This window comes from Hippocampus zosterae, chromosome 5, assembly GCF_025434085.1.
Source record: "Hippocampus zosterae strain Florida chromosome 5, ASM2543408v3, whole genome shotgun sequence".
NCBI lineage: Eukaryota > Metazoa > Chordata > Actinopteri > Syngnathiformes > Syngnathidae > Hippocampus > Hippocampus zosterae.
In genome coordinates, this window is record NC_067455.1 from 12,111,177 (window position 1) to 12,126,752 (window position 15,576).

General features: G+C 39.8%; 1 protein-coding gene across 4 annotated transcripts in view; it reads right to left on the bottom strand.

Moving 5' to 3' along the window:
- ptprub (protein tyrosine phosphatase receptor type Ub) overlaps positions 1-15,576 on the bottom strand; it is a 173,068-nt gene that overhangs the window by 76,686 nt on the left and 80,806 nt on the right. For all 4 annotated transcript variants that reach the window (XM_052065435.1, XM_052065433.1, XM_052065436.1 and 1 more), the window contains exon 3: positions 2,346-2,617. In XM_052065435.1, the coding sequence (XP_051921395.1) occupies positions 2,346-2,617 (272 nt within the window). The remainder of the gene's footprint in view (positions 1-2,345; positions 2,618-15,576) is intronic.

The window sequence follows — 15,576 nt, forward strand, 5'->3', positions numbered from 1 at the left end:
TGTACTGTATTTTCACAACTATAAGGCGCCAAGTCTTAAATTTTCTCCAAAATAGACAGGACGCCTTATAATGCAGAGCGTCTAGTGTATGCGCAGAGTTCCAAAGCCTGACTGAGAGCACCTCTGGCCGACACGTGTTTATATGGAGAAAAGGCGGAGTGAGTGACTACAGGCATGCGAAAGTCAGCCAATGAGTGAAGGGTCGGCGTGTAAGAGGACGCTAGCAGGTACCAGTTGCGTGAGTACATTGTAAAATGGCGAAATAAAGTACAACCGAACTCAGTTTTGCTTCCATTGCATTTTTAAAAACATGTTTTTAGCGTGCGACCTCCTAGGTCCAGGCGTCCACATGTGTGGACATGACGTCTTTGGTTTTCAAGACTATAATGTTAAATTTTGGACTATAAGGGCCTGGCGTCCACTTACGAGGACGTTTCATCAAGTTTGTTCATTCTTTGTTTTTTTGTTTCTCATTCTTTGTTTTTACACTCATCAGGTCCCAAATAGCCTAAATATCAAAGAGAAAATAAAAATAAAATAAAAATGCATGCCTTGCAAGAGTTCGGGTCTTAAGATGGCATATGTTTTATGTTGTCTGCGCCCAATAATACTGTGCGTTTTGTGTATGTGTCAAATACAGAAATAGCACCCGCTACTGAGACTGCGCCCAACAACACGGTGCGCCAAATGGTAAAAATACGGTAGCTACTAAAAAGAAGCTATCAGTCAGTCAGTTTTAGTTGTGATATTGGTGGACAATGGCTGAATGTGCCATGTGTAATATTTTATTTGTTATTATTTATGTATTTGTTTATTTATTTATTTGTCTGATGGGGTAAGATAAAATTCAAAAGTTATTGAACAGTTATTCAGCACTTGAGGAGTCTTTTCACTGAATACTTATTTGCTCTTACTCAAGTAATTATTTGGAGGATTACTTTTTTCTTTTACCTGAGTCTTATTTTAAAGTAATAATAATGCTACACGAGTACAACATTTTGCTACTCCACCCACCTCTAATCATAACACTGGGCCTCTCGGTCTAAGACGCTGTGTCGTTTTGAATTAAACAATTTTTTACATGGCAAGAACTTCAAGTTTTCGGAAATCACAGCGTTGTTCAGCATGTTTGTCCCTGTCCATCAGAAACACCTTTTATCTCATTGTCAGGCTATGGGATGGGAAAGAGTCACTCTAAATCTTGCCCCTGTTTGTACAAGGAACTATTATTTACAAAGTGAAGGGCAGTTCTTGCAGGGTTGAACACAATTCAATTAAGTTACAGCTGCTGACAGTTCATGATAAAATACACACTACTCAACTTAATTGCTTTTTGACAGTTCCACTGAGTTTGCAGAAAAATTCAATTGAATCAAATGATGGATAAACTTTGAAAGTGCCTTACAAACCATCTGCAAAGCAACAGGAAAATCTGCGACACGCATTCAATGCCAGCCCATAAATCAATACTACAAATAGGCTCTGAGGCATGATGAGCATAATTGTAGCTGGCTGTCATTAGACTTGACAGGATAAAAATCACAGTTAGGTACATTCTGTAGGAGTATGAATAAACGGTTGAATTAACCGCCGGAACAATGCCTTTTACAGGCTACATTTTTATAGGACATTGATGAGATTTGTGTTTCATAAGTGGCTTCTTCTGTGATGTACAAACACATTCAAACAGATATAAACCAGATGATTTATACTGACTTGTTGACAGTTAGCCCTATTGGATGGAAAGCCATCCAAGTCCCTTACATCATGACTGATCCAACCATATAAGATTATGGCAAGGGTGGTAGCAAGAGAATTGACAGCAAGCGAATAGATGACATGACAACTGACGTGAAAGAAAGGGAATTTGACACCTTAGTGAATGAATAAAATGTCACATTAAAAGATAACATAAGGGATGGCAAGAGTCCTTACATTCTGTACTTGGGTAAAAGTACAGATAGTGAATTTCCATCTTGCTTTTCTTAGACATCTTTTCCAGAGGTTGGAAAAAAACTGAACAAGCCTACAGGTATTTTGACAAAGTAAGGAATAAGACATTCAGATATTTGTAAAGGATACTATAAAATACTCAAGTAAAAGTACCGATACCTGAAAAATCTATCAACCCTAGACTATTGTACTATTTGTATTTCATTACGTCCCACCACTGCCCGTAGGTGGGACCACATACAAAAAGCCACCGAAGACCAACGATTGACCTGATCCTCCAAACATGAATTGGAGCATCTGACAAAAACAAACATTAAATCAACACTGAAAAAAAATGTAGGTATTAGATCGATGGTGTTAAAGCAAAAGAATACCATCACCACCATCTTTACCTGATATTCATTTGGCCAGAAGGTACTGACAGCCAGCTCCATCTGATGCCACTGCTTCCCGTGAGATCCCGACGTGTTCCACACCGGGTTGCCCAACGGACCGCCGTTGACACGCACGTACGCCTTCAGGGTCCCTGGACTGTGGCCATCGCGGCTATACAGGAAGTAGCTGAACTGGACACAGTGTGTGTCGTTCTCACTCAAACTCTGCAGCAGCAGCTGAGCGCAATGTCCCGCTACATGCTGCGAAGAGTTGATCAACATGTAGGATCCTAAAATGAGAAGTGAAAGAAAATCAATTTAGGACACTTTCATGCCTTTTCTGGATATGGAAAAATTCGGTGAAAATACAAAGTACTTTTAAAGGAGCGTATAGCCTCAGAGCAAGCATCAACTAGCTGTAAAGTAGACTGGAATATGGACACAAGACAAAACACACAAAAATGTACACTGATACATGCATGACTAATGTCATATTGCTGTGACCAAAAGAAAAACAGGTTGTTTTTTTTCTTCTTTCTTCTTTCTACCTACATTCTTGCTGCTGGAGGCTGTAAATTTCCCCCAGTGTGGGACAAATAAAGGATATGTTATCTTAAGATTTGCTTAAAAGGACACCATTAGACGTAACTCATGCATGGATGTCATGTGTCCAGTCCATATTATCACTCACCAGATCACTAACTTGACTAAACTTCGGTTTAATGTTTTTTTTTTTTTTACAAGCGAGATTAATGTTAAAAGTAGAAATTAACCAATCTCAGTTTTTGCAACCAAATCGGAGTCATTTGCACCTGCTGATTCCAAGTCTCATCAAGCATTGCAAAGAAAAATACAGCGTACCCAAAGTGTCTTATCTCTTTTATGTATTTTTTAAAAATAAATGTATTCCAACATGCTAATATTTTATGTAGCTTTACGTCAGCAGTTTTTCAAATTATGTAAACATATTACATTCTTGACTTTAGAATGTGAGAAAATTTGAAAAATCTAATGTTTAGCAGCCGGTCAGATACGTTGAAAATCAGGTGATGGGCCCCGATTTTCGATCACATGATCGGATCGGGACAACTGTAGTTAAAACCACACAGTGCTTTGTAGAAAATGAACATTTCGTCAACAAATATACAGTTCCGGGGATTGACTGGCAACCGGTTCAGGGTGTCCCCCGCCTATTGCCCCAAGACAGCTGGGATCGGTTCCAGCACCCCCCCCCGCCCCCGCGACCCTTGTGAGGATAAACGGATGGACGGATGGATACAGTCCCCCTCCCCCCTTTGCCTCAAAAATGGTTTGATCCACCCAATCCCACTGTCAGATTTTAAATGCAATGAGAAGAAGAAAGAAGCACACCTTTGGCATGCTAATGTGTCAATAATAAAACCAATTAGCTTATTATTGGAATGACGATAATTGTTGAGACTCCTATTGTTTGTGGGGGTGGCTGACCTCTTTCTCACCTATCGGAGGCTCTCTCGCGCCAAAATTGTCAGCACCTATAAACTTTTCATCCTAGAATCACCCCTGTGATATATCATGCTAAATAAATGCACAACATAATGACAAAATTCAGAATTCAAATATATATATATTTTTTTAAATACATCAAGATTTGTCCAGATTTAAAATTCATTCATTCATTCATCTTCCGTACCGCTTGATCCTCACTAGGGTCGCGGGGGGTGCTGGAGCCCATCCCAGCCGTCTCCGGGCAGTAGGCGGGGGACACCCCGAATCGGTTGCCAGCCAATCACAGGGCACACATAGACGAACAACCATCCACGCTCACACTCACACCTAGGGACAATTTAGAGTGTTCAATCAGCCTGCCATGCATATTTTTGGAATGTGGGAGGAAACCGGAGCACCCGGAGAAAACCCATGCAGGCCCGGGGAGAACATGCAAACTCCACAAAGATTTAAAATGTTTAAGTATTTTATTTATTTACTTGTACAATATACAAATTCCAACTACGTGACAAACTGGGCAAGTTAAACAACAGCAACATTTAATTATTGATGCTCTCATATTAATTAATAATTTGGGTTTGCTTTCTAGTAATTGGTGCCCTTGATTAATATATTCATCGATACAATTATGAAGTTATGTTAATATGTATTCTCAAAGACTTAATACTAAGAACCTCATTAGAGGCTTAGCTTTTATGTCATCCATATAAGCCTCACGCTGCATGAGATGAAGCCACAGTCTTTCCTCTCTCCAAACTCAAAGCTTTTCAAACTGATTTCTTGATAACTGCTGGGAGCTTGTACGCGATGCTACAGACATTTGTGTTAAGCAGACACTCTGAACTGCGGCACACATATCACAAAGGATTAAATCTGCTTTTAACCATTTTTAGCTGTTCAACCCCCCCCCCAAAAAAAGTTTTTCTCAGTCAAATCACAGTTATGCATGTAGGCGTTTGATAACGGGGGGTTGGGGGGGCATACCCTGCTGAATAAAAATGCTTTCAGTAACGTTGGCTGAGAAAATCATTTGTGTCAACTGTAGAAAGAAAAAACAAGTACAAGAGTATGCCCATTGGTAGCCTCCTGATCAGGATAACATAAACCCCCATTGCCCTTTCCTAGCATCTGCCCTTCTTTCAGTTTCTGTCCGTTAACATGATTAGCACAACAATGCTGGAGACCTTCCTGTGTACCCGCATAATCAAGCCTGTCGTCATTGTACTCCGAGGCCTCTCTGTTCTTGGTCACTCAATGTCCTCAGAGACCACATAGTCGAGCTCTGGCGCCAGGTGGCCCGAAGACCGTTATTTTCCATTCTGATGCAATACCAAGCGAATGCTGATGAACACAGCGAAAAGTAATTAAGACTCGTATTTCCTCAACTGAACCGAAAACGTTTTACTTTGAACAATTTGTCCATGAGCTGTTGCACTATAGACAGAGAATCTTGTGCTCTTTTTTTTTAGGCAAAAGGTAATCTGTGAAACCACAAATAAAACATTTACGTGCACAAGAAAAAACATCCACTGTAATGTGTTCGCAATAGGATTGAGATTCACAACCCATCACACCCAAACTGTAAACAAAGTTAAACAGGGGACCACAGACAAGTAGAGCTGGTCGTTATCTTCAGGCTACAGTACTTATTTTACTGCAAAGCCCAATTGCCCCGCAGCCCACTGTCAACAGCCACTGATTTGTGTCTTGTCCAGGGCTGGGGATCACTGCACTCTCATATTGCTCTGTTTAATTAGATCTTTCACAATCCCGTCCTCCTATCGTGCCTCCTGCAGGCTCGCGAGGGACTCATAAAATCATAGCAAGGGTGGAAGTGGTCAAGCCGCACTGTTCTCACCGGCAGCTGGACCCTATATGTGGCTTTTTTTCCGTCATATATACTGTAGTTTTGAGACCTTATTAAGACCTGTGCAGCCACCATGCAGTTATCTATAACACTGCACATGGAGAGATTCAACGTGAATGTGCAGTCGTGTCACATTTTAATGAAGTTCCCTACGAGATGGCATGTGATGTATGAAATGGCCATGAATTAAACATTGTGGCAAATTAAATAAGCCTAGGATATATTTTGTGCTATAATCATGATAAGGTGCAAGATAGCATGATAACCCATTCGGTATAATTTTAGTTCATGACATATCGAAGGTTTTGTCTCACTGTGGAACCGATGATGTTTCTCAACAGTGGAGCAATAGAACCAGATGGAAAAGAAAAAGTATTCGTAAATCAACTCAGCTTTACCTGTAAAACACTTACAAATATATTCTCACTTCATTCTTTAACATTGTGATTTTTTTGTAACCATGATTTCATTCTCTTTTTTTTTCATAAGTCTCTATAGTTGTGTGAATGTGAGATATATGATGAACATAACCACTTTAAATACATTCACATAGTGATGAAGGCACACCATATAAAGGTAGGTAGAAAATCAGTTTATAATTCCCCTTTGGTTTTAATTCAGACCAAATAAGTGCTGCCTTTTGTTATTGTTACTAAACTAGTCCCCTATTCAGCATTAGTTTTGACTGCAGTAATTTTTTTTTTAAAGTTCCAGAACTCAACATTAACAGATGGCAGAATCGATACGCTATTTACCGCTGTAAAATCTGTTCTATTGCTCTTGAAAAAAACAAATGCGACATACATGATTGTTTTCAAACGGCAAGGATGTGCTGCTATGTCCCTAATTCTACACGACATAGATATTTACGAGTGACTAGAAATCAGACCATTTAGCTCCAAATTTCATTAGGAAGCTACACAAATCCAAGAAATATTGTGCAAGAGACAAACTGTTTAAATTCGATCCATAGATAGGACGTCAAAAAAAGTCTCAGATGTTACAGCTTAAAAATGCATCGCTTATCAAACTAAAACGTGGCGTATAGTAGGGCTGAATAATTTCAGTGGCTAAAAGAATAAGATTTATTTGTCTCTGCTTCTTTTCATTGAAATGCTGCATGTTCATGGGAACATATGCCCTCTCTTAGCAAAGCTAAATTGATTTTAAAAAACAAATTTATTATTTTGAGGCCTATCATTGGTATAACTCAGCATTCTACAGTTCAAAATAGAGAAAAGAAATGCAAATACATCGTGGATATGAACAATAAATTTTTTAAACATACCTCTAAGTGCCTTGTCCTGGTTTACGTAACTGGTACTGGGGCTTCTAAGCTGATTGTGTTTCTGTTCGCTGGACTATTTTCTTTCTAGAGAGTTATTAATTGACCTGTCAATTTGCTGCCTATAGTTGGCAGCTCTCTGCTTAATCGTGGTTCCAGCCAGACTTCTGCCAAAAGCGTACTGTAGAGCGAAGCAATATTTCTGGTCACTGGAGAGACAACATTAGCTTAATAATTAACATTAGCTTCGCCTGTTCGCTCATGCTCGGGGTTGAAACTTTGGCAGGAACGTGATTAATTGTGTTGTCTAGAATCGCAATTTTGATCAAAAGACAATAAATCGTTCAGCCCGGGCATCCGCGTACAATCACACACAAGCATCCACAGGATGATTGAGCAAAGCGCAGAGAACTCAGAGTGGCATTCCTTCAACTGATGTCGTTGTCAAGGGCAAACCAACATCTGTAACAAGATTAGGAATGATTGAGCGCATCATAATTCATACAGAGTTCTAGTGGACTATGACCTGGTCACAGAATGGAGGTGACATTGTCTCTGGCCAGAAAATGAGGATGACCAAGCAACATTTGGACAAAATAAACACAGTGAGCAAAAGAAAGGAAGAACATAATGGTAAACTACTATTCCCCCTGTTATAAAACTTGTGAGGGATGAAAGCTTTGTCCCTGTGACATCCAAGGCCAGGATGTTATCTCAAATACAGACATTAATAGGATTTACGGCCGCGTTTGACTGGTGTTCTCGATGAGGCTTGCAGTGCCATTACGGTTATATTGAGCCATGGTCTGCTCTTGGGACAGCTTCTGTCTCATATTTTATATACATACACATATATACATCCATACATACTGTACATGTACACATTCTATTTTGAGATGGTCATCTAGATTTTTGGACAACATTTTCATGGGTTGGCTGCAGTTCCCTTTACGCTGTATTTATTCACTGCCACCCGCAATATCCTTCAGCACATATCTAGCAAATAAGTTGAAGGAAAAAAGAAATAGGTGGGGAATGAGTGGTGCAGCGGCCATTGGCCTGAGAGCAACATTCGAGTTGTTAGAAGAGCAGCCCACGGATGGAAAATTGCCTCATTATGTCGTGAAACTGTCACAGAGCATTAAAAGTTTTCATGAGGCGAGCCGGCCATCAACAACATCAATGGCTCATCATAAGACTTTAATGTGTGTAAATAGCTTATGTTATTCTTTCAACTGCCTTAGTGTTCCAGCCTGTCTAATTTGATGCATAATTCCAGGCAGGTTTGAAGTTGTGGAATAAACATTAATCGAGAGGGTGTTTGTCCCCTTTCTGAGAACATCTTTTATAGGGACAAAACAATAATACAAAATTATAGCGTCATAATTGACTTTTCAGAATGACACACAATGTCAGTCTTCTCACATTTGAGGCACACACTCAGCGCTCAAATAGAGGCATGCGGCTTCCTTCAGCAACAGTGTGGCACGTCATGGAGACCAGCTTCAACTGCATACATATGTATACACACACACACACACACTCACATACACCGTCCTTGAGGCGTATTGCACCCCATTTATCGAGATACGTATCAAATTGCACACCATTGCACAATTTGCAACTTTAACCTTAATTATCACCAAAAAGTTATGAATTATTTTTCGGGAAAATCATCTGTGTAGTATTTTCTTGATTCTGTTAAAGGACAAGAAAATGTGGCCAAGAGGTTTTAGCAAAATGACCAAAAGAATTATAGTTTCAAAGCGATACGACACGGACTGGGACATGAAATGTCATTTGTTTGAGCATTCTTGAGCATACCCAAAGTTCCCCAGGCAAAGTTTTCAGTGGAGAAATCAGTCTTGCCCTTGTCGCACCTCCCTGCTCCTTTTTGGATGGCTGCAGCATGTGAATATATTTTGCCGCGTCTCTCATTCTCAGATGTTGGAGAGAGTTCGTGGTGATGCCACAGAGCTTCAAACGCATCACACAAACTGTCGCTGCGGTTCTGGCAACGAAAATAGTTCCACCATATGACGATGCTGTCGTTCAACCATTTTCAATGCTCTTTTGACTGCTGCATCGCTTCTCTCTCTTGACTTATCGACTGACAAACACAGCATTCTAATTTGCATGAAGATGACAGATCATGGCAGAAGAAAAAGTTCCTATCATCAATAACTTGTAGCTGAATTTTATGCATCTCGGGTTGATATAACTCACATTATTTCACACAAATGAATCAGAATTACAGGTGCAACAGTTTATAGATACAGGTAAATCGTGATAAATGGGAAGTGTCAGCATTTCAAATTTTAATGATGGTTACTACCATGCTGAGCAACTCTGAAAGAAATTGTTGTATCTCTGCATCTCTCATCTGTTTCATCCAGCAACAAAAAAACAAATTGAAATACAACTGTTGTTGTGACTAAAGATGGAAACTCGACACAGCTGGGGTGTCAAACCCATTTTCGTCGCAGGCCACATTTTAGTTACCATTTCCCTTAGAGGGCCATTATGACTGAAATCATACAAAGAAGTCAACAATAACGGTTTATTCAACTATTGATTAACTTACTGTAATGGAGTGTTTGGCAAAAAGAAAATGTTTACAATATCTCTCTTATTTATTACATATGAGGATTTGACATTTTGGGTACATACCAGTATGTTAGCAAGGATCATGGAAATTGCCATGTTTGATTTGCTTTCACGGGCCACATAAAATGGTGTGGCGGACCACATCTGTCCCGCCCGGGACTTGACTTTGACACCTGTGCTCTACAGGGTTGGAAATTAATGGCCAGAATGGCACTGTGTCGAGCCACAATACACTTTTAAAATTTGATCAATAAAATGAAATCAAAACATTATTAATTCTTGCCCAAATATTTGGAAATAAACCACCAACTACAAAGAAGTATTTTTTTGGGCTTAAATTCAAATAACAGGCCAAGTGCTTGTTTCAAGCTGCCATTAACAGTTGAAGTTTACCATAAAATTAAAAAGAAAATCAATTAATTTACGAAACCACATCAATTAGCCATAAAAAAGTCCGATAGCTTAATTCTCATACACAAAACACCATAGATGGGCTAACAAAATTAGCACTGATGTCGTGGTACTGTAACTTTTTAACCAATGGATTTTGAACAGGAACGGTGCAGCAATACATATAGACAGACATAATAGTCACAGGCCTATTTTTTCCCCTCTGTCCACCACCCCCCTCAAAACGATTTTACTGCATCTTACCTAATTTTTTTAATCTTAATCGCCACTTACGCTGCCTCCGCTGTCATACTTAATATCCTTTTTTCTTTTTATCTGTCATTGTCACAATCTGTGAAAAAAAAACAATGATTCCAGTGAACACATTTGGTGTTGACGTTTTCTCTCTTTGAAACAATGTAACCCTCCGACTGTGGGTTGTTGGGTTTGTTTTCATTGCCCAGACATGATTTTCAAATGGCATTTCTTGTGCAATGCATGCTGAATAATGGAAGAGGGCTCATTCACTTCACCAAAGCTGCAATTTACTCTCTGTATACAATCTATCCAAGACAATTTCAAAGCATGTGTGTCATCTATTCACGTTGTCCTTACCCTAAAGATTGGCTGTTCTCATCGTAAATACTATACATGGAATGCAAAGACAAACCACAGACAGTGTGAAGAGCACAGAATTAAGCTCCCCCCTGCCATGGGGCACTCGTAACCTTTTTTCTGGTTTCCTTTACTTGAAAACCACTCAACAGCACTCCCAACATGTCTGCTTTTAACTTTATTGTATCCCCCCGTTCCTAGTAACAGTTGTGATTGGTTTCTCGGCGGGGCTTTGTCGCCCTAAGCAGAAACCAAGGAGACCATTACGAACACCCCGGGGGACTTTGTGATGTGTTAGGGCTAGAAATGAACGAGAAAGAAGCAGACAGCAAAGGACTGATTTTAGGGTGGAAAATAAATTAAATCCAAGTGGTGGGTTTTTTCTTCAAAGTAGCCTGTGCCTTCCAGCATTTAAGGGAGATAAGACCATGCCAGTGAGTGTTGTCGTCTTTCCAAAGAGAGAGAAGAGATGCACTCTCAACAGACTGCCTGTGCTGACCTTTTGAATTGTCCTCTCAGGCAGTTCACGATCAGCTGTCCTATTTACCCAGAAGGGAAGCTTCTGTGGAAGGTTGAGTGGACATGTAAAAAAGGGAACATGTACTTTTCATTTGTCTTTAAAACCTTGTCCATGTTGGTTCTCTCACTCAAAAAAAAAAAAAACACTTCTAAGGGGACCAAACACACAGACTGAAATTTATTTCTGACTGGAATGCTCATAATTATTTTTTTTAAAACAAACAGTCGTATCTCAAATCAACTCAACTGTTGTTATAGAGTACTTTAAAACAGCCATCGGTGTATACAAAGTGCTGCACATGGAGCAAATATCCCATAAAACAATAAATTTATAACGAAGACGGCAGAAAGCACAAAACAGTAAAACTAAGATCAAGTCTGAGTCATGCCGAGTCAAATGCTAAAGAATACAAATCAGTTTTGAGACGAGTTTTACAGATGGGCAGCGAGGGGGCTTGCTGAATGTTCAGTGGGAGGTCATTCCAGAGAGAGGGACCAGCAACGGAAAGGGCTCGATCCCCTCTGAGCCTCCATTTAGTTCTTGGTACTTCTAATAATGTCTGGTCCACAGACCTGAGGTGTGTAGGTGCGGAGGAGAGGTAAGGTGGAGCGAGGTCATTTAAAGATTTTAAAACAAATAATAGGATCTTGAAAAGAATTCTAAAATGTATAGCGAGCCAGTCAAGGGATACCAGAGTAGGAGTTATGTGCTCCCTCTTACAAGTACCGGTCAAGAGGCGAGCAGCAGCATTCTGGACCAACTGGAGGCGCTTCATGGAGGATTGGCCAACTCCAAAGTAAAGTGCATAACAGTAATCAAGCCGGGATGTGACGAAAGCATATAAAGAAGTACAGTCTGAATTTCAAAATGCTTAACAGCGTTGCCATTCATGTCTGAACGACGAACACTTTTACCTGTATTTAAGGAGTTCGCTGTACTGTGTTGTCTATTTGCATATCGCATCAGCAATAAGGTAACGCGTGATAAAATTGAAGCTCCTTCAGAGGGGATGACCTTCATCTTATTGCACATTACCTTCATATACAAAGAAGAACATGGATAGATAGCCATGTGCATGGCTATCAACGAAGGGCATAAAAAAGTAATTCTCGTAAAAACTGAATGAGAAGAAACAAGCGATGAGACTGCTACAGAGAGGAAATCCTTACCTGCACTATTACGAGACAAGACAAGTGATGCTCTCTTAAACTAGTTTTGGAATTTTAATTTTTTTTCCATGTCATTATGTCATTAAAATAATTAAAATAACCAGAAGATAGGAGAAATAATACATTCCATACAACAGAGACACGTCACAAAAATATATTACTAATGAGAGAAAATTTCATTTGAAAATCAGGAGCATCCAACTGTGCCTCAGTCAAATTGTTCGTGTTGCTTGCAAAAATGAATTGAAAAAAAAATGTTCAGGGAGCTATTTTGAAAAGAGGGATAGGCCAAATAATGCAATGAGAGAAATGGAGACTCCAACCCTCAATGGAAAAAGTGAGCTGTTTTTAAAGAGACGATACCATTAGTAGTCCTGGTTAGGGTGCGGCTTTATTGCTGCAGTTGATTTGTATGCCCCAAAACTGCTCTGCCTAATATGTGGCAACAGTTTTGTAATGGTGCCTTCAAAATTGGAGGCTATTGTGGAGGACTTCGAGACATAACGCTCAGTGTAATGGTTAGTTGTAATATTCGATTACTGTAGTTGTTTTGATTTGTTTCACTGTTGGTCCCTCCAAGTATTACTTTACATGAAACTGGTCGATGGTACACAATAGTGATGGAAATGAACTGCCCAAATGGGACACTTTTTTAAACTTGTGTAAAAAAGCCCCTTAGACTTTGCAAAACATTGGATGGAAAGGTGTATTCCAACCATTACATTTATGTCAACCATTCATGGGGTGGGATAAACCATACGCCTTATTTCAGCGTCGATGACTCCGCACCATCTGTCGTCAAAAGCCAGAGCCAGTCAAACAATGGCGCATCTTGTGCATTTCATAAACATATGACGAGAATCCTTTTCATTCCAGTCTGTTTGGACCAATGGCAGAAACGCTAAAAGCCATGAATGCAGCATTGTAAACTAATAACCAAAATAAGTAGAAGCTCTGTGATCCTGAAATAAAAATTCACAGTATCACCTTAAAATTGAGCAGCTTGCTAATGACAAAAGGGATGTTTTGCAATGGCATCCCAGGTGAATTTTGTAGGCTGCATCCTGTGAGAGTAGCAAGGGCACGACATTGCACACTGCAATACTGAGGGACCGGCACCACATTTGCACTTCAATTAAGTGTGATGCAATAATGCAAGAAACACAAAAGGAGACTTTCACTTCCCCTCCCCATGCAGTGTGCAAACTGCACCTCAATGTACACATGGACCATTTTTTGTCACGCCCGCTAGCGCTGAGACATCCGTGTGCACCCACCACGACAAGGATAAGATCACCCGTGGAGGGGGTCAGTGAGGAAGCAGCTGTAACCTCTAACATAGACACACAAACAAAAACGGCGCAAGACGTGGCCCGCCAACAGCTACGCGTCACGATGAGCAGCACAATGAAATCTCAAGCTCACACTGGAGTTGCACACAACGGGCATGCAATGGGAACCTGCCTGGTTTTTGAGAAAGACACAATCTGGACACGGAGGCAAAGAGACGAGGATCTTTTTGTCTCTGACATCCATGAACCTTGCCATCTGTACTCAGGGGGATTTTATTATCCCCAGTTTGACATGCTGTAGGTTGTATAAATGCAGGTAAAAACCAACTGTTTTTACATGACCACTTTGCAAAATCTGGAACATGTAGCATATTGTCAGTTTCAAGTTAGACAACAGCATCAAAATAACTCTAAAATACTGCACATTGAGAAAAAATTCATATGACAGCCCAGATAACACACAAGAAGCATATTAGCAATGCAGTAAAATAATTTGCTGGAGCAGCGTTAATCACAATTTAGGGCTGTCACTATCCAGTATTATTACAATCGATTATTCTGTCCCATCCATTGCATCGCTTGGTTGAATAATCGGACAAAAATGTATTTTGCATTAAAGTGTATTGCAATTTCTTTTCACAGATTACTGTTTATCAACTGATCACCGTTTGTTTATTTAATGGGGAAACGAAACCAAATGAAATTCAATTTAGACACTATCCCACGTGGGGGAGTGATGTGCTTACCAACATTTTTTAAGACACTCCTCGGTTACAGGGCTACCAGTTTGCTATGCACTGATGAGGCTACTTTGTTAGCGAGAAAAGGAATTTGCAAGGAGATGGCAACAAGTAAAGCAAATGTTTTTGCAAGCTTATACAAACCCGGATGAATCCCCAAATTCTTCACTTTTTCAAGCGTATGCCTCTCTGTGAGATACAGATACCAGGGATTTAGTTTACAAAGTAACAATTATGACTCTATTCCAATACACAAGTTTATCTCCCCAAACACAATTGTACTCTTTATTGTACTTTCACATTGGCTAAAAAACGTAATAGAAAGTAGCTGTTGTGCTACCTTAGCTTTGGATGGTGTCATATTTTACTCCGCAGTTTCTTACTACGCCCAGACTACTCTGTAATGAAATGCTGTATGTCTCAGCCATTACATTCAAACATTCTTTTTTCTTTTTAATGTCCAAATGGCTGTTGCTGTACAAATCTTTCTTTTATTTTCAACAGGGATACAGTATTTGAAGCTTACTCTTGGCTTCAGTCCTGAACTATTCTTTAATTCAACCTCTCAAACCTCGAGATGGAAGATTAAACCGAATTAATTAATAGCACCTCATTAATTCATTTCCTCTCTGACCTGTCCATTTGAAAGAAGCCACGGACAGACGCCATCTCTCTCCAATACAGCCTCAGTCTTGCTTCTAGGCTTTATAAATGGGACATTTTTCAGAAAGACACTGTACTGAATATAAACTAATGAGACCTGTGATAGAAATGGTTCTCACCGGACACAGAAGAAGCAGACAATCCCACCGACAGGCTAGTTTTCAGATTAGATTTTCATTAGCACCCCGTTATCAGTGACTGATTCTATTAAAATGTCAGCCGTGATGACATGCCCTGGTGGTAAACAGCGATGGAGGCCACAGTCACAAAATAACTCAGGCTATCATTTGGTCATCTGTTCTGACATGAATTTAATGAGTACAGCACAAGAGGAACTGAATTGCCCTTCGCAAATATACAAGTTTGCATGATTTCCTTAGCATTTTCCCATCCCATTCATCTACTGTAAAAAAAAAGATTCCCATCATAATGTATGGGAGGAATACGGTTAAAGGGTGTAAAGTGGGGGTGACCAACGTGGGCCTGTTTTAAAAGATAGCTTACCAGTGATGGGACATTGCGATTTTATAGTAATGTAAGAAAGAATTTGAAAATGTAAACACTGGTCGATATTTCTAGAAATAAAGTGTCGCATATTGATATTTCCAAATTG